This window comes from Nothobranchius furzeri, chromosome 10, assembly GCF_043380555.1.
Source record: "Nothobranchius furzeri strain GRZ-AD chromosome 10, NfurGRZ-RIMD1, whole genome shotgun sequence".
Taxonomy (NCBI): Eukaryota; Metazoa; Chordata; class Actinopteri; order Cyprinodontiformes; family Nothobranchiidae; genus Nothobranchius; species Nothobranchius furzeri.
This window is the reverse complement of record NC_091750.1, coordinates 54199927-54216787: the sequence shown is the minus strand read 5'-3', so window position 1 is coordinate 54216787 and position 16861 is coordinate 54199927. Positions and strand designations below refer to the sequence as shown.

Sequence of the window (16861 nt, the reverse complement as noted above, 5' to 3'; positions counted from 1 at the left end):
AAGTAAACTCCGACGGAGTAAAATCCAAGCCGATCCCATTCATTTTGTTTCCCTTTGTTGCCTGCCAACATGGTGTCTACTCTCTGAGAGTCACGTGACGTCCGGAGCTCTATCGAAGCCTTTTGCGTTTAGAGTTTTTGACGTTTTTTCCATTCAGAGCTTCCGTAGTTCAGTTACATCCATAACTGCTAGCCAAAACTCAGTGGAGTTAAAGTCTCTTACAGTTTTCTAGCTTTACTAAAATACCTGTCTGTACTTATTTGATGGCAGTTTTTATATTTTATTAGACTCCAAATGTAATCATTTGGCAGGTTCCTAATTCATAATTTGTAAGAATGTAATTGGCGATATTAGCATTAGCATCCCCATGTGTATTAGCATTGTGCTAACCACTCACTGCCAGTCAAATCGCAGCCTGTGCTATTAGAAAATCTCCTTTTGTCACATTGCAATTTAATTGCATATGCAATTAATTGTTCAGCCCTAGTTACAATGATTGAAATCATAGGAAATTTTAAGCAGAACTTCAACTACTTCGTTTAACTTCTGTTTTAAAGATCTCCTAATTCCCAGGGGCCATCTTTAAAGTTAGCCACATTAACTTCTGACTCTACAGGGTTATCAGCTCATCTGATTCCAGAAACAACTTTCCTATTTCACAATGATGGACTGATTAAACTAAATAGAGCTCCTAACAAAACTACCTTTAGTGTGTTGCTGTGCAACAGCTGTCTCTCAGAGGCCATTTCCCCAACTCTTCCTATTATCTCTCAGTTTTTTCCTCTATGGTGTTCTAACAGTCACTTTTTTCCCAGAAAACGTTAGACACACACACGCACACACAAACACACCCCTTATGTAAAAACCAAAGGAATTCCCATGAGTGTTTCAGCTCAAACAGGCAATACAACCTGCTCCAAATCCCACAGGCTACGGCTCTGTAACCCTATAAATAAACGCTCCGCCACGTCAGCTCTGCAGGGATGAACTGGGCCGAGGTGTTGGGAAACTGACCCAGTCCTCGCAACATGTTGGGATTTTTTTTTATCTTGTCTGAATCTTTTTTTTTTATCTTGTGTGCTGCTTCGACATTCAGAAGTCTTTTTTTCTTTGACATATATACAAAATGTTGGAACTCATTTAAGTGTGGTAACTTGTGTAGCAGCTAAACAGCAACAGTACTAAACTCTTCCTCATTTAAATTTAAGAAAGATATCAAACATGCACCTTAACATTGCAAAGGATTGAGTTTACTGCAATAAATGGGAGGCTATTAGATTTCCAGATGCCACACATTCAAGTCCTGAATGCCAGGAATACTTCTGGCCAATCAGATGAATGCTCACACCTGATTTAGAGGACAATGGCGGAGGTGTTGAGTGAAGCCAGAAGAGAAAGAAATATGAGGCTTTTAACCCTAACCGTGTCATCCTCTCCGTCACCGTAAATCTATAAGAAAAGTATAAAGTTCACATGTTTGAGGAAGACGAAAAAATGTAAATCAAACATTTCCCAGAAAGGAACTAGAGAGGAAGATATTCAGTAAACTAATTCATTTCTAGTGATGCATTCCTTTAAAATCCAAGTTAAAACTTTAACCTAACTGCAGACCAGCGCAGCATGAGGGAAGCCTGACTGCAAAAACCAAATATGGAGGAAAAGGCAGCAAGTCCAGCCCCTCACTCTCTCTCACACACTCACATACACACGTCAAAGACTCTGGCGTCACATGATCAATGTGGTGACATCACCTCTTGCAGAATGAAGAGCTCAGAGCATCTCCTTGGCTACGCTCAGTCACATTAACAACCTGCACACGCTGGAGGTCAAGTAACAGGTGAGCGTCCTGGAATCCAACCTGGACTCAGATGTTACCCGACACCGGGGCAACAAGCTAAACTCAAACCGGTCTGAATCCTGGTGGACTCTTCCACAAAGTAACCCTGGAAGACTTTTTGCAAGCTGATTAAAAAGCATTGGGCTTCTTTCGGTTTAACAATAAGTCATTTATTTTAGCCAGTTCAGATAGTTGATTTTTTATTAAGTTGAAACGAGTCAATTTTTCAAAATTAATTACATCTCTTTAACCTTCGTATAGCTCTTTGGCATTTTTAAACAGGATATGGTTTTGTACGTCTTCTTAATAAAAAGGATCTGTATTTAAAATACTAAACATCTTCCTCATTCAGTAAAAACATCCATGCTAAACACTTGTTACCAAACACCCCTTTGCACCAAGAAAAACACGAAATTGATCATTCCTGTATTTTAATGATGTGTTGAGAGAGGATTAAAGCTTTAGTAAGTTCATCTCAAGGTAGCACCAACATGGTTTTAGCTCTTTGGGATTTTCTGAATCAGACTTTGTTGGAATAAAACAGGAACACAACAAAGCTGCTCATCTGGATGACTTTATGGTTTAGATTCAGAGGAAACAGCCAAACAAGCTCAGTCTAAAGCCGGGCGTACACTGTGCGACTTTTTCACTTTTTTGAGCCGATTTTCCACTCGTGCGAGAATCCACGGGATCGGAACGTTTTGCGCGTCGTGCACACCGAGCGTCATGTAGTGTACAGGGGGTTACGAGAGGCGATTAACACCACGTGACCAGCTGCCAATCAGCAATCGTGAGCTCGCACAAACTTCTGGCGTGTTTGAAATTTTGCTCGTCCCTCGTGAGGGTATCGCACTGTTGAAGCGGCGCTGCGAGCAGCTGTGACTCAAAAAGTATCAGAACTGCTTATGGCGCATGCGCAATCCTGCATCAACACCGCTCGACAGCTATTTCCCTAATAACACACTTTGTTCATTTTTATTTCTTTTTACTCACAAATATTGTCAAGAAAGCATGTTTGTCGTGTTCATGTCAAATTAAACTGATCACAAAACAACAAATTTACTTTCTTTATTTCGTTTTCCTCATCCAACCCCCATAAATCCCTGTGTGTCCTCCTGCAGCAATCCGAAAGGACAACAGGCAAAACAAGACAAAAAAGTCCGATGTGTTGTGTAAAAACTGCTATTTTTAGCATATTTTTAGGTCCGACGTGTTGCTACCAGACGTACAGTGTGAGCAGTCAGGTCGCATCCAAGAACTGGGTCGTACAGTGTGAGCACATGACTCGTGAGATCTGCCCTGCGAGGAAGTCGTACAGTTTGAGCTGAAGCTGAGTGCTACGAGTGAAAAAGTTGCAGTGTCCGCCCAGCTTTACACTCAGTGGTTTGTATGCTGGTGGACATGTTCTGAATGAATGGCATGTAGCTGTGCCACCGTAAACACACCATCTTGCTTCCAAAGTAAAAAATATTCAAACACAGGACAACTAACTAACATGTGGGAGTGAAACTGAATCCAAACTAGGGCTGGACAATAATTCAATAGCTCAATATATCTATCGATAGACATGTCGTGCAATAGGAAAAAAAATGGGTCGACAAAACTTTGATAAAAAAAAGTTTCCTTTTTTTAATTATAACCTATCAGGTAGCAGCATACTAAACTCACTACTTACTCCTAACCAATCAAAACCACAGACTGCACACCACTTCACCAGGCCCTCCCCTTCTCAAGCCAAAACAGAGCATGAGGCAGCAAGATGTCTCAGCACAAGGAGGTGGAGAAAAAATAAAAATACCAAAAATAAAAGGGCCAGGGCTACACATTAAATATATTTTCTACAATTTTTCAAATATTTTTCTATAATTATCAATATAAAAAATTGTTATATACTTTTTTCTCTATATTGCCCAGCCCTAATCCAAACCATAAATATCCACTTCTATATAGAGCCAACAGAGAACTTTATGAAGTGTTTTAGCACAAGAATTATCACATTTATCCAAATGTGCATCAAACATTACAAAAATCAGTCAACGCCCACAATTACTGTCACCCTAAAAGCATCTCAGGAGCAGATCCTCTCCAACTCAAGATGTTTGTAAGAAGCTGAACTGGACACACGCAGACACAGACACACCCAAACCCCCACCAGGGATGTTCCAATTATCACCACATCCAGACACAACTCCGAGACAGATAAAAGAAACAAGTTGGACAACCAAGCACACACACACACACACACACACACACTCCTCTGAAACAGCTGATGTGTGTGTGTGTGTGTGTGTGTGTGTGTGTGTGTGTGTGTGTGTGTGTGTGTGTGTGTGTGTGTGTGTGTGTGTGTGTGTGTGTGTGTGTGTGTGTGTGTGTGTGTGTGTGTGTGTGTGTGTGTGTGACATAGGTGGCATAGGTTACATTTTCACATCTAACCTTTGATAGATGACTATTCTCAGCTTTAATGGAGAATAAATGAAGTATGAACTATAACTAAAGCTATTCACGGTATTCCACATTTTGTCAATGAGTTGATTTTGAAGCTGTTTACCAGAAAACCGGGTTAACATGTCCAGAAGACGACATCCTGAAATGTTTGGTTATGCATGGCCTTTCATTCAAAATGCACAATTATAAACACAGAAAAGAAAAATGGTGGATCTGTAAAGTAGGCTGGTTGTTTTTGTTTTAAAGTTTGAGTTATGAGTTTTTTTCTCTAATAAAACTAATCCTACACAAGTCGAGCTGCGCAGGGTGATTGACAGGAAGAACAGTCTACTTATTTAATTACTTGTCAACTTTCCTGTGTGACTGGAGACAGTTTGAGGTTAAAATTGTGAAACTGTTTCAAGACTGTACCCTTTTTTTTTTTGGGTTAATGACGTTTTAAAGAATTAGTTCTAAAGGCATAAGAGGAATAACTCTGGAGTCCAGCGTTTATCATCTGCAGATCAACAAATCCAGAGGGTGTGTTTGTTATCTCAGTGAGCACATGACCTCTCATTCCATTAGCTAACTGGTAATTGCTCCATCTAAACCATCATGGAGGATCTCTAAATTCCTAAAGGGCACAGTGAGTGTACATCAACCTAAACTGAACGTCCTCGTGTTCTTAGTTTTGGTATTTTTTAGCTTTTTGACAGCAGCGTCAGATGCAACATTAGATGACGGAAAACTAGCTGGATTGGGCAAAAACGTTGCTTTTAGCTTGCAGTTGGGTCTATTTTTGTGCATTAGACCAAGATCCTCTGAGGTTTTATTGAGCAAGATCCCCCCTGCACTTAACTGCCTTTTTGCTTCAACGCAGTTGTTACAATCAGGTGACAAGCTACAACACAAAACTTTAGCCCATGTGTGAAATTGACTGGGTTTTAGCTATTCTGCTGTTTGCTAAGGTCACTGTAGATCCGTTATGGTAAATTTGTCAGAGAAGGAAGTCTGAAGCTGAAGCTTAACAACACCAGGCTACAAAGCTGTAAATTAGAGAGCGTCCCATCAAACACTTCCAGTGACTACCCTTCATTTACTTGAGCTAAACAGCATTCCTTCTCAGTCTTGCTCTTTACTCCACTTTAAACGGATGTTGAAAATAAGTTAATAATCACTAGTGTGTATACATATATTCAGAATCAGGTTTTTTGCTATGGAGCGTTTGGTATGGCACAGAGGCGTACAGAGTTCCCACACGGATGTGTAACTGTTACACCTGCAACACATGCTTCTGATTCCAAACTCAGGGGCTGCTTCCTTCGAAGGGTCTGGCTAACACGGGCTTTGTAGGCTAGCAAGCAAGATGATGCTAAACAGAAGTGAAAACTAAGACTTGCTGCTTTACCGGACCAACCGCCCAAGCCAACCCCGTCTTTGTGGAGGATTATTTTGAAATCACCACCAGATTTTGCCCTTTCAGTAAATGATGTGGACAAATTAATATTTCTAGTGAAAACCATGAAGGTTGAATGAACCTGAAGGCTACAAGGATGTCTTAATATTGCACTTAAATACAGGAAGTTCATTTTGTAAAGATAGAAGATATTTTCAGTTCCCAAAGCTACAGCCTGTTCTTTCAGTTGCAGCTGATAAAGTCAAGTACTGATGTTTCCTATAAAGACAATATTTTAACTGTTTCGTATATATAATAAAATAAAAATTAATATTAATATTTTTTATGTTATCTGAAATAATTTATAGTTAATTCTCCCACAAAATAAGTTTTTAGTTCCAAGCTGTAACCATTTACAAAATGACCTAATCTGTAAAATTTAAACCAAGGTATGTTTCAAACTGGCATTTTATGGCACATTTACATCTGGGTTCACCCATGCAGCCAGGTTCTCTTCAGACAGACTTCTCATGAAGGCGAATGTCTCTGGGCACGTGGGCAGGGTAAAAGTGAAGTGGAGAAGTCCATGGTGTCAATCGTAAGCGCCACAAGTTGGTAAACAAAGGTGGCCATGAGCAGTGTTGCTTTTGGGGACTGACATGAAGCACACAGCTTGTTTATATTCAGAGTATGTGCTGAATTTGCAACAGAACACATTTGAGTAGAACACTAAATGCTGGGGCACATCGGAGACATATACGCCACGATTTTGGGAAGTCAAATGGCCACACAGGATGCGATGCGATGCACTTCTGGCAAAGTTATGCGATAGTGGCACATCACGCGGGACTTGAGAACAGGAAGCGGAAAGTGACTCTTGTTTTTACATGATCAGACTTGCCGTCGTATTTTGAGAGTAATTCATTAAAAATGGGTAAGTACGTTATTTATTAGAATATTTTAAGATCAATTGTACTTTAAAGTTATCGCTACCGCGGTTGGGTTTGTGCCGTAAAGCTGTTCCGCATCGTAATGTCTGTTGTAAAGTACTCCACAATGTTGTAAACAGCTGCGGTGCTGCCGGGCTTGAAATAGAACTGAATGACGAAATAGAATAAAATGACGACGTGCCCCAGGCTTAAGGGTAGTTTTCCAGGACCACTACTCAGTAACTCGGACCGATGCAGCTCGACCACTTTTCCCAAGGGCACGGTTTGGTATTTTCCCTCCACTTTCTCCCCTATTTTTAGTCCCTGCTCCACTGAGTTACCTGGCAAGGCGGAGTCGGGCCGGCATTGTGATTCTCGCTGCTCGTTGACTAGGGGGTGGAGTCACTGGTTGCTCTGGAGGTTTTTGCCTTCTGTTTAACTGCCTGCAGCCATTTCCTGGCTCAGAGTCTGACAAAAAGACAACACTGTGCAAAATGCCTAGCAACGCCACCATTTTTGTGCCGAATTGCGTTTCTGTAGAGCATACAAGTTACCATAGACTATTTACTGAACCCCTCATTCCATTTTTCCCACGTAAAACTCATGAAATGCGTCTGAGTCATATGTAATGTTTGTTGCAGTCAGACTTTCACCAATCAGATATACTCTTTCCTACCTTTGAGTTGCCCAGTGGAGTTTTCATGTAAACAGATGGTTGTTTACCAAAAACACTTTTTGGGTTTCTGTTACAGTTGCTTTGGGTGAATTTTTTCCCCAACATTTTAATTGTGGATGTTTATTCAGGCCCTAAAGATCTGTGGTAGGACTCTGTCAACTTGATGAGAAATATTGTTTTAAAGGACATTTAGCTGTGTTAATTAAAGCACTTCGCAAGATGATAGGGAAAGAAGTTATTTTTCAATTAAAATGATTCCAAAGGTACATTAGTTTTTCATTTTCATTTGGAATATAAATGCTGAAACAATTACTTTAGCTGTGCCACTGGTTAAAACTCTACAGGTTTAATTCTGTTATAGTACTCTGGTTGATTAAAATATAAGTAGAACAAGATGGGCTTTTTAGGCTGTGTGTGAATTGACCCTTTGCACATGATATCATGCTACTCGTGGGAATGCCTCCTTCGCTATGATGGACGTCAAAGCAATTGTTTATGTCCATTAAAACTGTTTGCCCTTACAGTCAAGGCTGCAAATTTAAACCAATGGGAATTCTTTGTCTCAGTTTTATGAAGCCAACCAGGAAGTAGCAAAAATTGCTGTCCCCCCTCATCTGCTAGGTGTTGGCTCCAAAACGGAGCAAAATTTCATTTTCATTTTCATTGTTAAAAAATGCCAGCTTCACAGCAGGAATAAGTGTATTTACAGCCTGGTTCAAAAATCCATTTTAGGTTCATTAGATCTAGTTTACAGTAATGGCAACTCAGACGAGGTGAATCTTTAGTAACTCTTCTGTTTAGGTGTAATAAACTGGAAATTTTGAATATTAGATTTGACAAGTAGCAATGAGCCATCAGAGCTAGCACTAGTGGCTAGCTCCGCAAATGGCCTCAACCGCACATTAATATACTTGTGGACTCACGCGGCCCGCCTCTGTTATGAGGCTGTGCTTGTTGCCTGTGGAGCTCTCTGAGGGAGCCCACAGAAGATCAGCAGCTCGCGCGCGAGCGTCTGTTCTCCGCATCGGAGCTCTTGTCCTGGTAAGCAGACAGCTGCTCAGGGGAGAAATCAGTGTGTGTATGGCACAAGATTATGAAGACACACACAGCTCAATAAAATAATGTGGTTCAGAGTCCACAAAAGCAACACACCTGGTGGGGTGTCACTGATATAAAAGGTGAGGAATCAGCCCAGAACTACACAAGAGGAGCTGATCAATAACATGAAGAGAGCTGGGACCACAGGTTAAAAGGTCATTGTCAGTAGAACACCACACGGTCATGGTTTAAAATCGTGAATTGCATGGAAGGTTTCCCTGCTCAAGTCATCACATGTCCAGGCCCATCTGAAGTTTGCCAATGATCCAGAGGAAGCATGGGGGAAAGTCATGTGGCCAGATGAGACCAACACAGAGCTTTTGGGTATGAACTCTACTTGCAGTAGGGCTGGGGGTAAACGATTATTTTTAAAACGATTATTCTGACGATTATTTTATTGAATAGTCGACTATTCTAATCACTATTTAGAAAATTAATCTAATGATTATTTTTCTATTGCACAATTAACAAAAACCAGAAAATCTCAAATAAATTCCTCAAAAAAATTGATAAATTATTACTGTAAGAGAATAAACACTACAGGCCTTCCATTTTGTATAACACTGCTTTTATTGTGTTGGTTGGTTATGTTCTGGTGACGTGTAGAACTTGGGAGTGCAGGCTGTTGCCTGAGAGGTGGTAGAAGATGGAGTGTCTCCATGCTGCTTTGTTTTGGTCACTTATGTGCGTGAGGCGAGTGGTCTTACGGGTTAAACCAAACTCAGGTGATATTTTACACTAAACCGAAAACCCACATCACTCTAAATGTAATAAAAGGGAGATCTACACCACAAAAAAGATGAACTCTAAACCAAAACGTAACAGCTTATCCCAACGCAAGAAGCTGTTAGCGAAGATGCTAACAGTAGCTTTACCAACATTAAGTTCAAGTTACCAAGTTTAAATAAACCAAAAACACCCAGCAGCAAACAGACCAGCACGGAGGAGAGACTGCTACCACCAAAACAGCTCTCCTCATGTCTGAAAGAAGCTCCTTAATGAAGGGAGAAACGCTCCCAGTGATTTTCTACATCTGCGGTAGGCACGAAGCAGCGCATCTGACCCCGGAAGTTGTTGTCCGTTGCCGGGAGACGAAGGGGCAAAACAGGAAAATAATCTAGTAGAGGACGGACGTTGTTCCGGGTCTTCGGTATTTGGCGGAGATGTTAGTGAAGGCGGAGAAGAAGGCGAACTAGAGGAAAAGCAGGCAGATTCCTCCTCTATTTACAAACTCCTGAGGATGCAACAAGTGGGCGCGGTGCGTCAACTTCCGGATCTGACGTCGACAAATTTTTAGAATCGAGCCGTCGACTTCGTCGAGGCTTCGCTACAGCCCTAACTTGCAGTGCTTTATTTATTTTTTGGGGGGGGGTCACAAGAACACCAGCCCTACTGTAAAGCATGGAGGTGGAAAAATTATGCTTTGGGGGAACATTCCTGCAGGGGAACAGGACGACTGCATTGCATTAAAGATGAATGAGGCAGCGGTTTGTGAGATTTTGAGAAACAAAATTCTTCCCTCAGTCAAGGGCATTGAAGATATGTCGTGCTGGGTCTTCCAACATGACAATAACCTGAAGCACACAGACTGATAACCAAGGAGTGGCTCTGTAAGAAGCATATCAAGGCTCTGGAGTGGTTTAGACACTTTCCAGACCTAAATCCACTAGAAGATCTTTGGAGGAAACTGAAACTCCTTGTTGCTCAGCGACAGCCGTGAAACCTGACAGATCTAGATGAGATCTGTGTGTGTGGAGGAGTGGGCTACAATCCTTATGTGCAACACAAATAAATTCTTTAAAATACATACAATGTGATTTCCTGAAAGTTTTAAATGCTGTCTTACAGTAGGAATGCTCCTACAGTGTGAACCTCAGACCCCTCTATGATTTCTAATTAGGAGAACTTGCAAAATCGCAGGGTGTTCAAATACTTTAGTTCCTCCATGTATGTGTATTTGATCAGAGCAGAAAAACTGCACAACTGTACATCTTTGGCATGCACACATTTTCAATAATTTTGTGCCAAATGAACATAAATATGGGATATTACAGATTATTTGTCATTTTCAAAGGCAGCCTTGAATGAAGTGTGTGAGGGAAAAGCTGACAGTTGCAGCTGGTAATGTTACACATCCCGTTTCTAAACATAGAACATGGTTGACAGCAAAACAACAGGGTGCAGAATTTTACCCACCAGTATTTCTAAAAATCACTCAAATTCTAAATAAATGCTGCCCATTTGGAAAAATAAAACCTTTGAGAACAACTTTTCTGCACACAGAACCAACAAACCAGGTCATCATGTGCATTTTAACATCTTTTGGCTTTCAAATACAACAAAAACAAAGAGTGCCTCTACTGCCTGGTTGGCCCAACCAGTCTGTGTTAATGTGACAGCGTTTGGAGCCAATTCGCTCAGATCCTGGGTACAGTCTGTACCATGAAGTTTGCAAAGGTTACACGTACTTCATAGCTGCAAACAAACCCATCTGGAACAAACACAAAAAACAGAAAATCCAGGCTGCTAGCAGGTCACAGCTACAGCATGTTAGCTAAAACCTGAAAATACTAAAAAATTAAAGTGGTTTAACCACAAAACAAAGCTCCACATAAGCACTACACAACAAACAAGGAAAAGTGTTTCTTGAAGCTAAAACATGAATTGTAATAAGGTTCGGAAGTAAACAAATGACTACGATGATCAATCAATAAAAACGTTTATTATAAAGACCAGTGCATGATTTGAGCTTCTGTCATTACTATGATTTGGTAGAGGTTTTGTGCTGATCCAAACCATGTTTATACTCTTGACAGCCAGTTTGCTTATGTAGTCGTTTATTTTTTTTACATTTGCGTTTGAATTGTGAGGTCATTTTTTTCATAGATGACATTTATGAGTACTCCTGGAGAGTTAACAGTTTAAATCACTTTTGTTTTGTGTTATTTAAACGAGCAAAATCTTGTTGTCTTGGGATACAATAATGCTGAGGTGGTGTCGCCCAGCACTAGATATTTAGCCATATGTATCTGCACCTTAACACTGACTTTTCTCTACAATCACCATTTTTGTTAGTTTTGATCAGTCGGTTTTTATTGTAGCACAACTTCACAAGGTATCCAAAAGAAACAGGTAATAGTAACTACAGCGTCCTTAAGTAGAGGTAATGATGACTCTGCTGAATTGCTAACAAGCTAACGTTAGCTAGCAGTGTGAACCAACAGACAGGACCTCGGTTTGTCCTGACAACAGATACACGACATGACAGCTGGCTCTGTGACCACTAGACAGGCAGACTGTCTCAAATTTTATGCTCTAAACTAAATTGTAGCTTCAGACTCGATGCAGTAACTCGGCTAACTAGTTAGCACCATGCTTTTTCTCTCGGGGAACACGTGGAATGAGCACGTGACGCCTCACAACAATCCTGCTTCTTTTAAGCTATTAAACGAGTAAATGTTTGGTTTTATTGCATCGAAAACGGATCCCAGATAGGCAGAGCAACTGTTTTGATTTTCTCGCCGTAGCTAGATGTGGGAAAGCAGCCACACTGAAGCAAGGCTGAGTGGGAAGGGTTTGGCGACAGACTAGGCCAAAGGGGAGTCTGTGTGCTATTGTTAGCCGGCTGAGCTGCTACACAATCCGTACTGGCTCGAGTTTTAGTCTGCTAACTGATGCAATGAGGGCGTCTTAGTCAGATAATGGCTGGCGTGATGGGTTTGCTCTAAACGAACATGTAAACACAAGCAAAAACTAGTCTAAACACTCGGCTAAGCCGATGGGAGTGCGTGCGTGTGTTTAGAATCAAAGCAGCAATACATGAGCAAAGCACGAAGACACAAGAGCTGTTAGCATGTCCCCTTTAAAATAAAGTATCAAGTGTTTGCAAGCAGAATGCATATTACTAGAATGCTAGAATCCACGGTCCCCGAATGGAAACGACTGCACGTTGTGTGGTGTGATGACACAAACATTCACATCCACAGCACAAAGAGCTTAATTAGTAAAGTACACCTTTCAAAGTGTGTTAGAAGATGACTGTTTAGACCTTAAGTCATGCTAAAAGTAAACAAGAGCCATTATGACTCACTACTCATAGAGCGACGTCAAATCGTTGAATATTTGGAGTATTTTAATTGTTTTCAAAGGGTGTGCCTACTTATACAGTCTGCCACCCATTGACCCCAAGAATAGCCTTCACTGTGAGGGGGAGGATGGGGGTTTAACTCCAAATATGAGAGTGACAGCGCTGGGAGTCTTTTTAATTGGCTATTTGAATAAAAGCTAAGTGAGCCATCGGATGAAAGCGACCAAACGTGACCATAGAGACACCAAGAAGAGAAGAGTGACAGCTGAGAGATGAACATGTTTGGAGGGTACCGACCGGTGTGCGCTTGTCCGTTCACGCTGACCACGGTCACCGCATTCATTTTCCTAGTCCACGGGTTCACCTTGGGCGGGGGAGCTTCGGTAAACTCCTTCCTGCTGTTGTCTTTTACACCCTCCTCGCTTTGCTTGCCTTCGCTGTCACCTCCGTCTTTGCTCTGCTCTACCGCCCGTTTGGAGGTCTGCTCCTCCGCGCCGGTGGTCCCTCCCTGAACGGAGCTGCTATCGGTGACACCAGTCTGCAGTTGCTGGGCCCCCTCATCCCGACTGCCCTCCAACTCCTCCGGCTCACCGTCTATCATTTTACCGTGCTCCTCCGCTGTGGCAAGCGGGTTGCCGGGCAGGAGAGCCTCCACCTGAGTGGCCATTTCCGACCAACCGTCGTTCTTCCCCCTTCAGGATTATTAACTCCCCCTTTTTGGTCCGATTTAGCTTTCAATTTCAGGGAACGGTGAAGTTGTTCCGCGCGGTCTGCTGCTCCTCTGTCGCCCCTCGACCAAAAGAGCTTCAGCCTAAGACGCGGAGCAGTCAGCGCCGAGTTAAAACATGTAAAAACTACAGAAACGTGTCAGTGGGCCTCTCAGGATTACAACCTTATCACCACCACTAGCAGCAATATGGATGATCTCTACCACGCGATAGAGGAGTGCGCGCACGTACGCTGTGGAGGAGGAGTAGCCACGTAAACGCAGGGAGCGCGCTTCAGGATGATGCTTTCAGGAGCTATTCGTAAAAAATCGTGTCTGCAAAGTTGCAGTCTGTAACTTCTTTGAGAATCGAAAATGTATCGGAGTTTTATGGGTTTTTTTTGGTTGTTTTAAGGCTCATAATTCTCTTTGAATCATTTGGCCATCTTGAATTATGTTTATGTTACTTAAAGACTGATTTAAGTCGAATGTAATTGCTTGTGCATACTGCGAACAGTCCATTGTCTTTATGTCTAACATTTTTTTTTATCTTGTTTGTTTTCATCTTATCTGTATGTTGCTCTTTGGTGTAATTGTGTCTGTTGCTGCTGCCTCTTGGCCAGATCGCCATAAACGAGAATGAGTTCTCAATCAACTCATCTAGTTAAATAAAGGTTAAATAAAAATAAATAAAATTTTGTGTAAAAGTTATTGATAGTAAAAATAGATTTCTGAACAGCAGAGAAACAGAGTTTACACCCTTAAAGACTGATGAGCTAGCAGCTAGTTGGAACGCTGCCGAGATCAAAGTATTTTGGTGCGTTAAAACAGCTTCATGTGAATGTTATTTTATGGACATCTAGACTACATTTAATTTCACTTGATAATGATGTTTTGCATAAATTAAGATCAAAGACAAATTTCTTTGCAGGAGCAGAAGTGACAAGTCTTAGTTTCCAAGTGCTATTACATATTATACTTAACATTCATAGTTTATATTTTCTCTCTCTCACTCTTGGTTCATTGAATCATTATCGATTTGCAATCAGGTAATGGATTTTTTTTGCCTATAGTTTGTTTTCATAAGATGAATAAAATAAATCTTGAGACCAATATGACTTTTTTTATTGGACCTGGTGAGAAATGTAATATTGTATAGTTTGCTAATATTGTGTAGTATAGTTTTAAAAAGTTCCTAAAATAACTTGTATAAGCCACACTAAAATGTCATTTACTTTAAAGGTAGTTTCAAAGATTTACTGAGAAATTTTTGGAAAGTTCTTTAGAGCATTTTTTATTTATTTAGTGGAGTCATATCCACTATTGCATATCTAATAATATCACAAAAAGTATTTGGTACACGCAGCTTGGGGTTCAGACAAGATTCAAATACTTCCACGTCAAAGATTTCCGATGAAGTTGAACGCAGCATTAATCCCGTCAGTCCAGAACTTCCTTTACCAGTCCGAAACGCTCATTTTTTAGCACACCTTCTACTTTGTTCAACATCATGAGTATTGTGTAACGCTTACTTGTCTGTCAGGAGTGTGTTTGAGTTTATTTTCACTTCAGCTCTCCGTTAGAAAAAGCGAGCAAAAGAATACGAACCCCCCTTAAACCAAAAACACACACATCACACACGTGTTCATTTCGAAGGCGCACGTGTTTGAAGTGCGCGCTGATTCACGTTTTTCTGTTTTTCTCCCCCCGAAGCTTCATGTTCGGATCCTCACCGGCTAGTACTAAGTTTTGGTCGACTCAAGTCCATGGGACTGAGTTTTATTGGTTATTTTTGTTAATTGGATCCAGTGAGAAACTCAGCTGATGTCTGATTTTCTAAGCAAAAAGGTTCAAGTTAAGGAACACCACAAATCTTTGACTTTTCATAACTAGTTTTTAGAATATATGAAAATGCATTTTAAAATCCATCTACTGTACATCTGTTGGCCACTTCAGGTACACCTTACTGAGTTGGACCCACTTTAACCTTGAGAACTGCCTTTTCTCACCAAGGTGTTAGATATGTTCTACAGAGATTCTGGTTCATATTGAGAAGATAGCATCACAATTAAATCAATTAGTCTCCTGTTCAGCATCCCAAAAGGTCTGGACTGCATTGAGATCTTGTGACTCTTGGTGTTGCTGAAATAACTCATCTTCTTGTTCAAGAAGCCAGTTAGAGATGATCCGAGTTGTGTGACATGGTGCATTATCCTGCTGAAAGTAGCCTTCAGAAGATTGGTCCACTGTGGTCATAGAGGGATGGACAACCACTGTGATTACCTTAAAGCTACTATAGCAAATGTGGAAAACAAATAAGCTTAAAACATTTTCTTTGTGCCTCTTTACGTTCTAACATAGTATACTGTAGCTATAAATATTTTGTGGAGTTAAAAAATTTTTATAAAGGTGTTCTCTCGCATTTGTCTAAAAACCTCTGCTAATAACACGGCTCGAATGAAAACAACTATTGGACCATCCAGTTGTCGGTCTGCCGAACCACTGCACAATCTCAGGTCCTCCATTCAATACACACTTGCGTATTTAGAAACAGAACACCACTGTTGTGAGAGGTTCTGCGCTCAATAGAATCAGAGAAGGAGAAACAGCCACTAACCCCAACCCTCCATTTCAACTTTAAGACGTAATTTTCACTTTAGAAGTGAGGGGGACACGGGGGAAGGGGAGGAGGGGGGGGGGGGGGGCGTATCTTTACAGTATGCTCTAATGGGAAACAGGCTTCAACACAAACGGTTGTTTTCGGCTTGGTCCTATAGCTCAACCAGTGTCAATTTAATATAGCGTAATATTGTTTTTGGATGGTAAAAAGTGCAGGGGCCAAAACTTGACTTTGGAAAAATTGGGGGGGACATGTCCCCCATGTCAACCCAACCCAATTGACATGTCCCCCATGACCCCCCCCCCCAAAAAAAAAATTACGTCCATGAGACAAGCAACCAGAGTACAAAAAAGTAAAACACCATTTGAAGTTAAGGACAACAAAAGACCTTTGGACGTAGAAAACCAACTCAATCTCACACCCAAAGCGGCGAAAAATGACACTGGGTGACCAAGTGTTTGTTTTTGACGCGCTGTGCCAGAGTGTCGGTTTCCGACTGCCACGGTAAAACGGAGATTTCACAGAATTCTCACATTTACACTTTTGCTATTTAACCTTCCCCTCACCCCCATCCTAACCTTAACCCTCTTGCGCTTTCAAAACTTTGTTCCTAGTTGTTATGTTCCTCTCCAACACAGTTAACAGGAACTTTAGAATGAGCAACAGGTTTAAGGTTTACAATGGGGGTAAGGGGAAGATTAAATAGCAAGAGGTTAGAGGTTAAATGTAGGTGAAATGTGCGTTTTATCGCGGGTGTCAGAAACTGACATTCTGGCAAAGAGTGGAAAAAAATGCTTGGTCACCCAGCGTCATTTTTCAACACTTCGGGTGTGAGAATGTGTTGAGAAAACAGTGACTGGTGTTTTGTGCCTTTTTGTTTCCTCTCTGGCAATGCAGGTTTCCAATTCCAGCAGAAGTCTCTCAGGGAAGATACCCGAGGAGAGGGGTGAACGTTCCGTGGCCATGTTTGCATTTAAAATCTTGCTTGTTCTGTAAATTTGCTATAGCAGCTTTAACGAGTTGCTCAGCAAAACATTAGTTCATGGGTACCATCCTGCTTGTTTGCTTTTTTTTTTTTTTACATAAAC

The 16861-nt window shown here is 41.1% G+C and overlaps 1 protein-coding gene across 4 annotated transcripts in view; it reads right to left on the bottom strand.

Moving 5' to 3' along the window:
• larp1 (La ribonucleoprotein 1, translational regulator) overlaps positions 1-13347 on the bottom strand; it is a 44962-nt gene extending 31615 nt beyond the window's left edge. For all 4 annotated transcript variants that reach the window (XM_015961251.3, XM_015961252.3, XM_015961253.3 and 1 more), the window contains exon 1: positions 12745-13347. In XM_015961251.3, coding sequence (XP_015816737.1) covers positions 12745-13114 — 370 coding nt within the window. In that variant the 5' untranslated portion in view covers positions 13115-13347. The remainder of the gene's footprint in view (positions 1-12744) is intronic.
• Positions 13348-16861: the final 3514 nt, after the last annotated feature.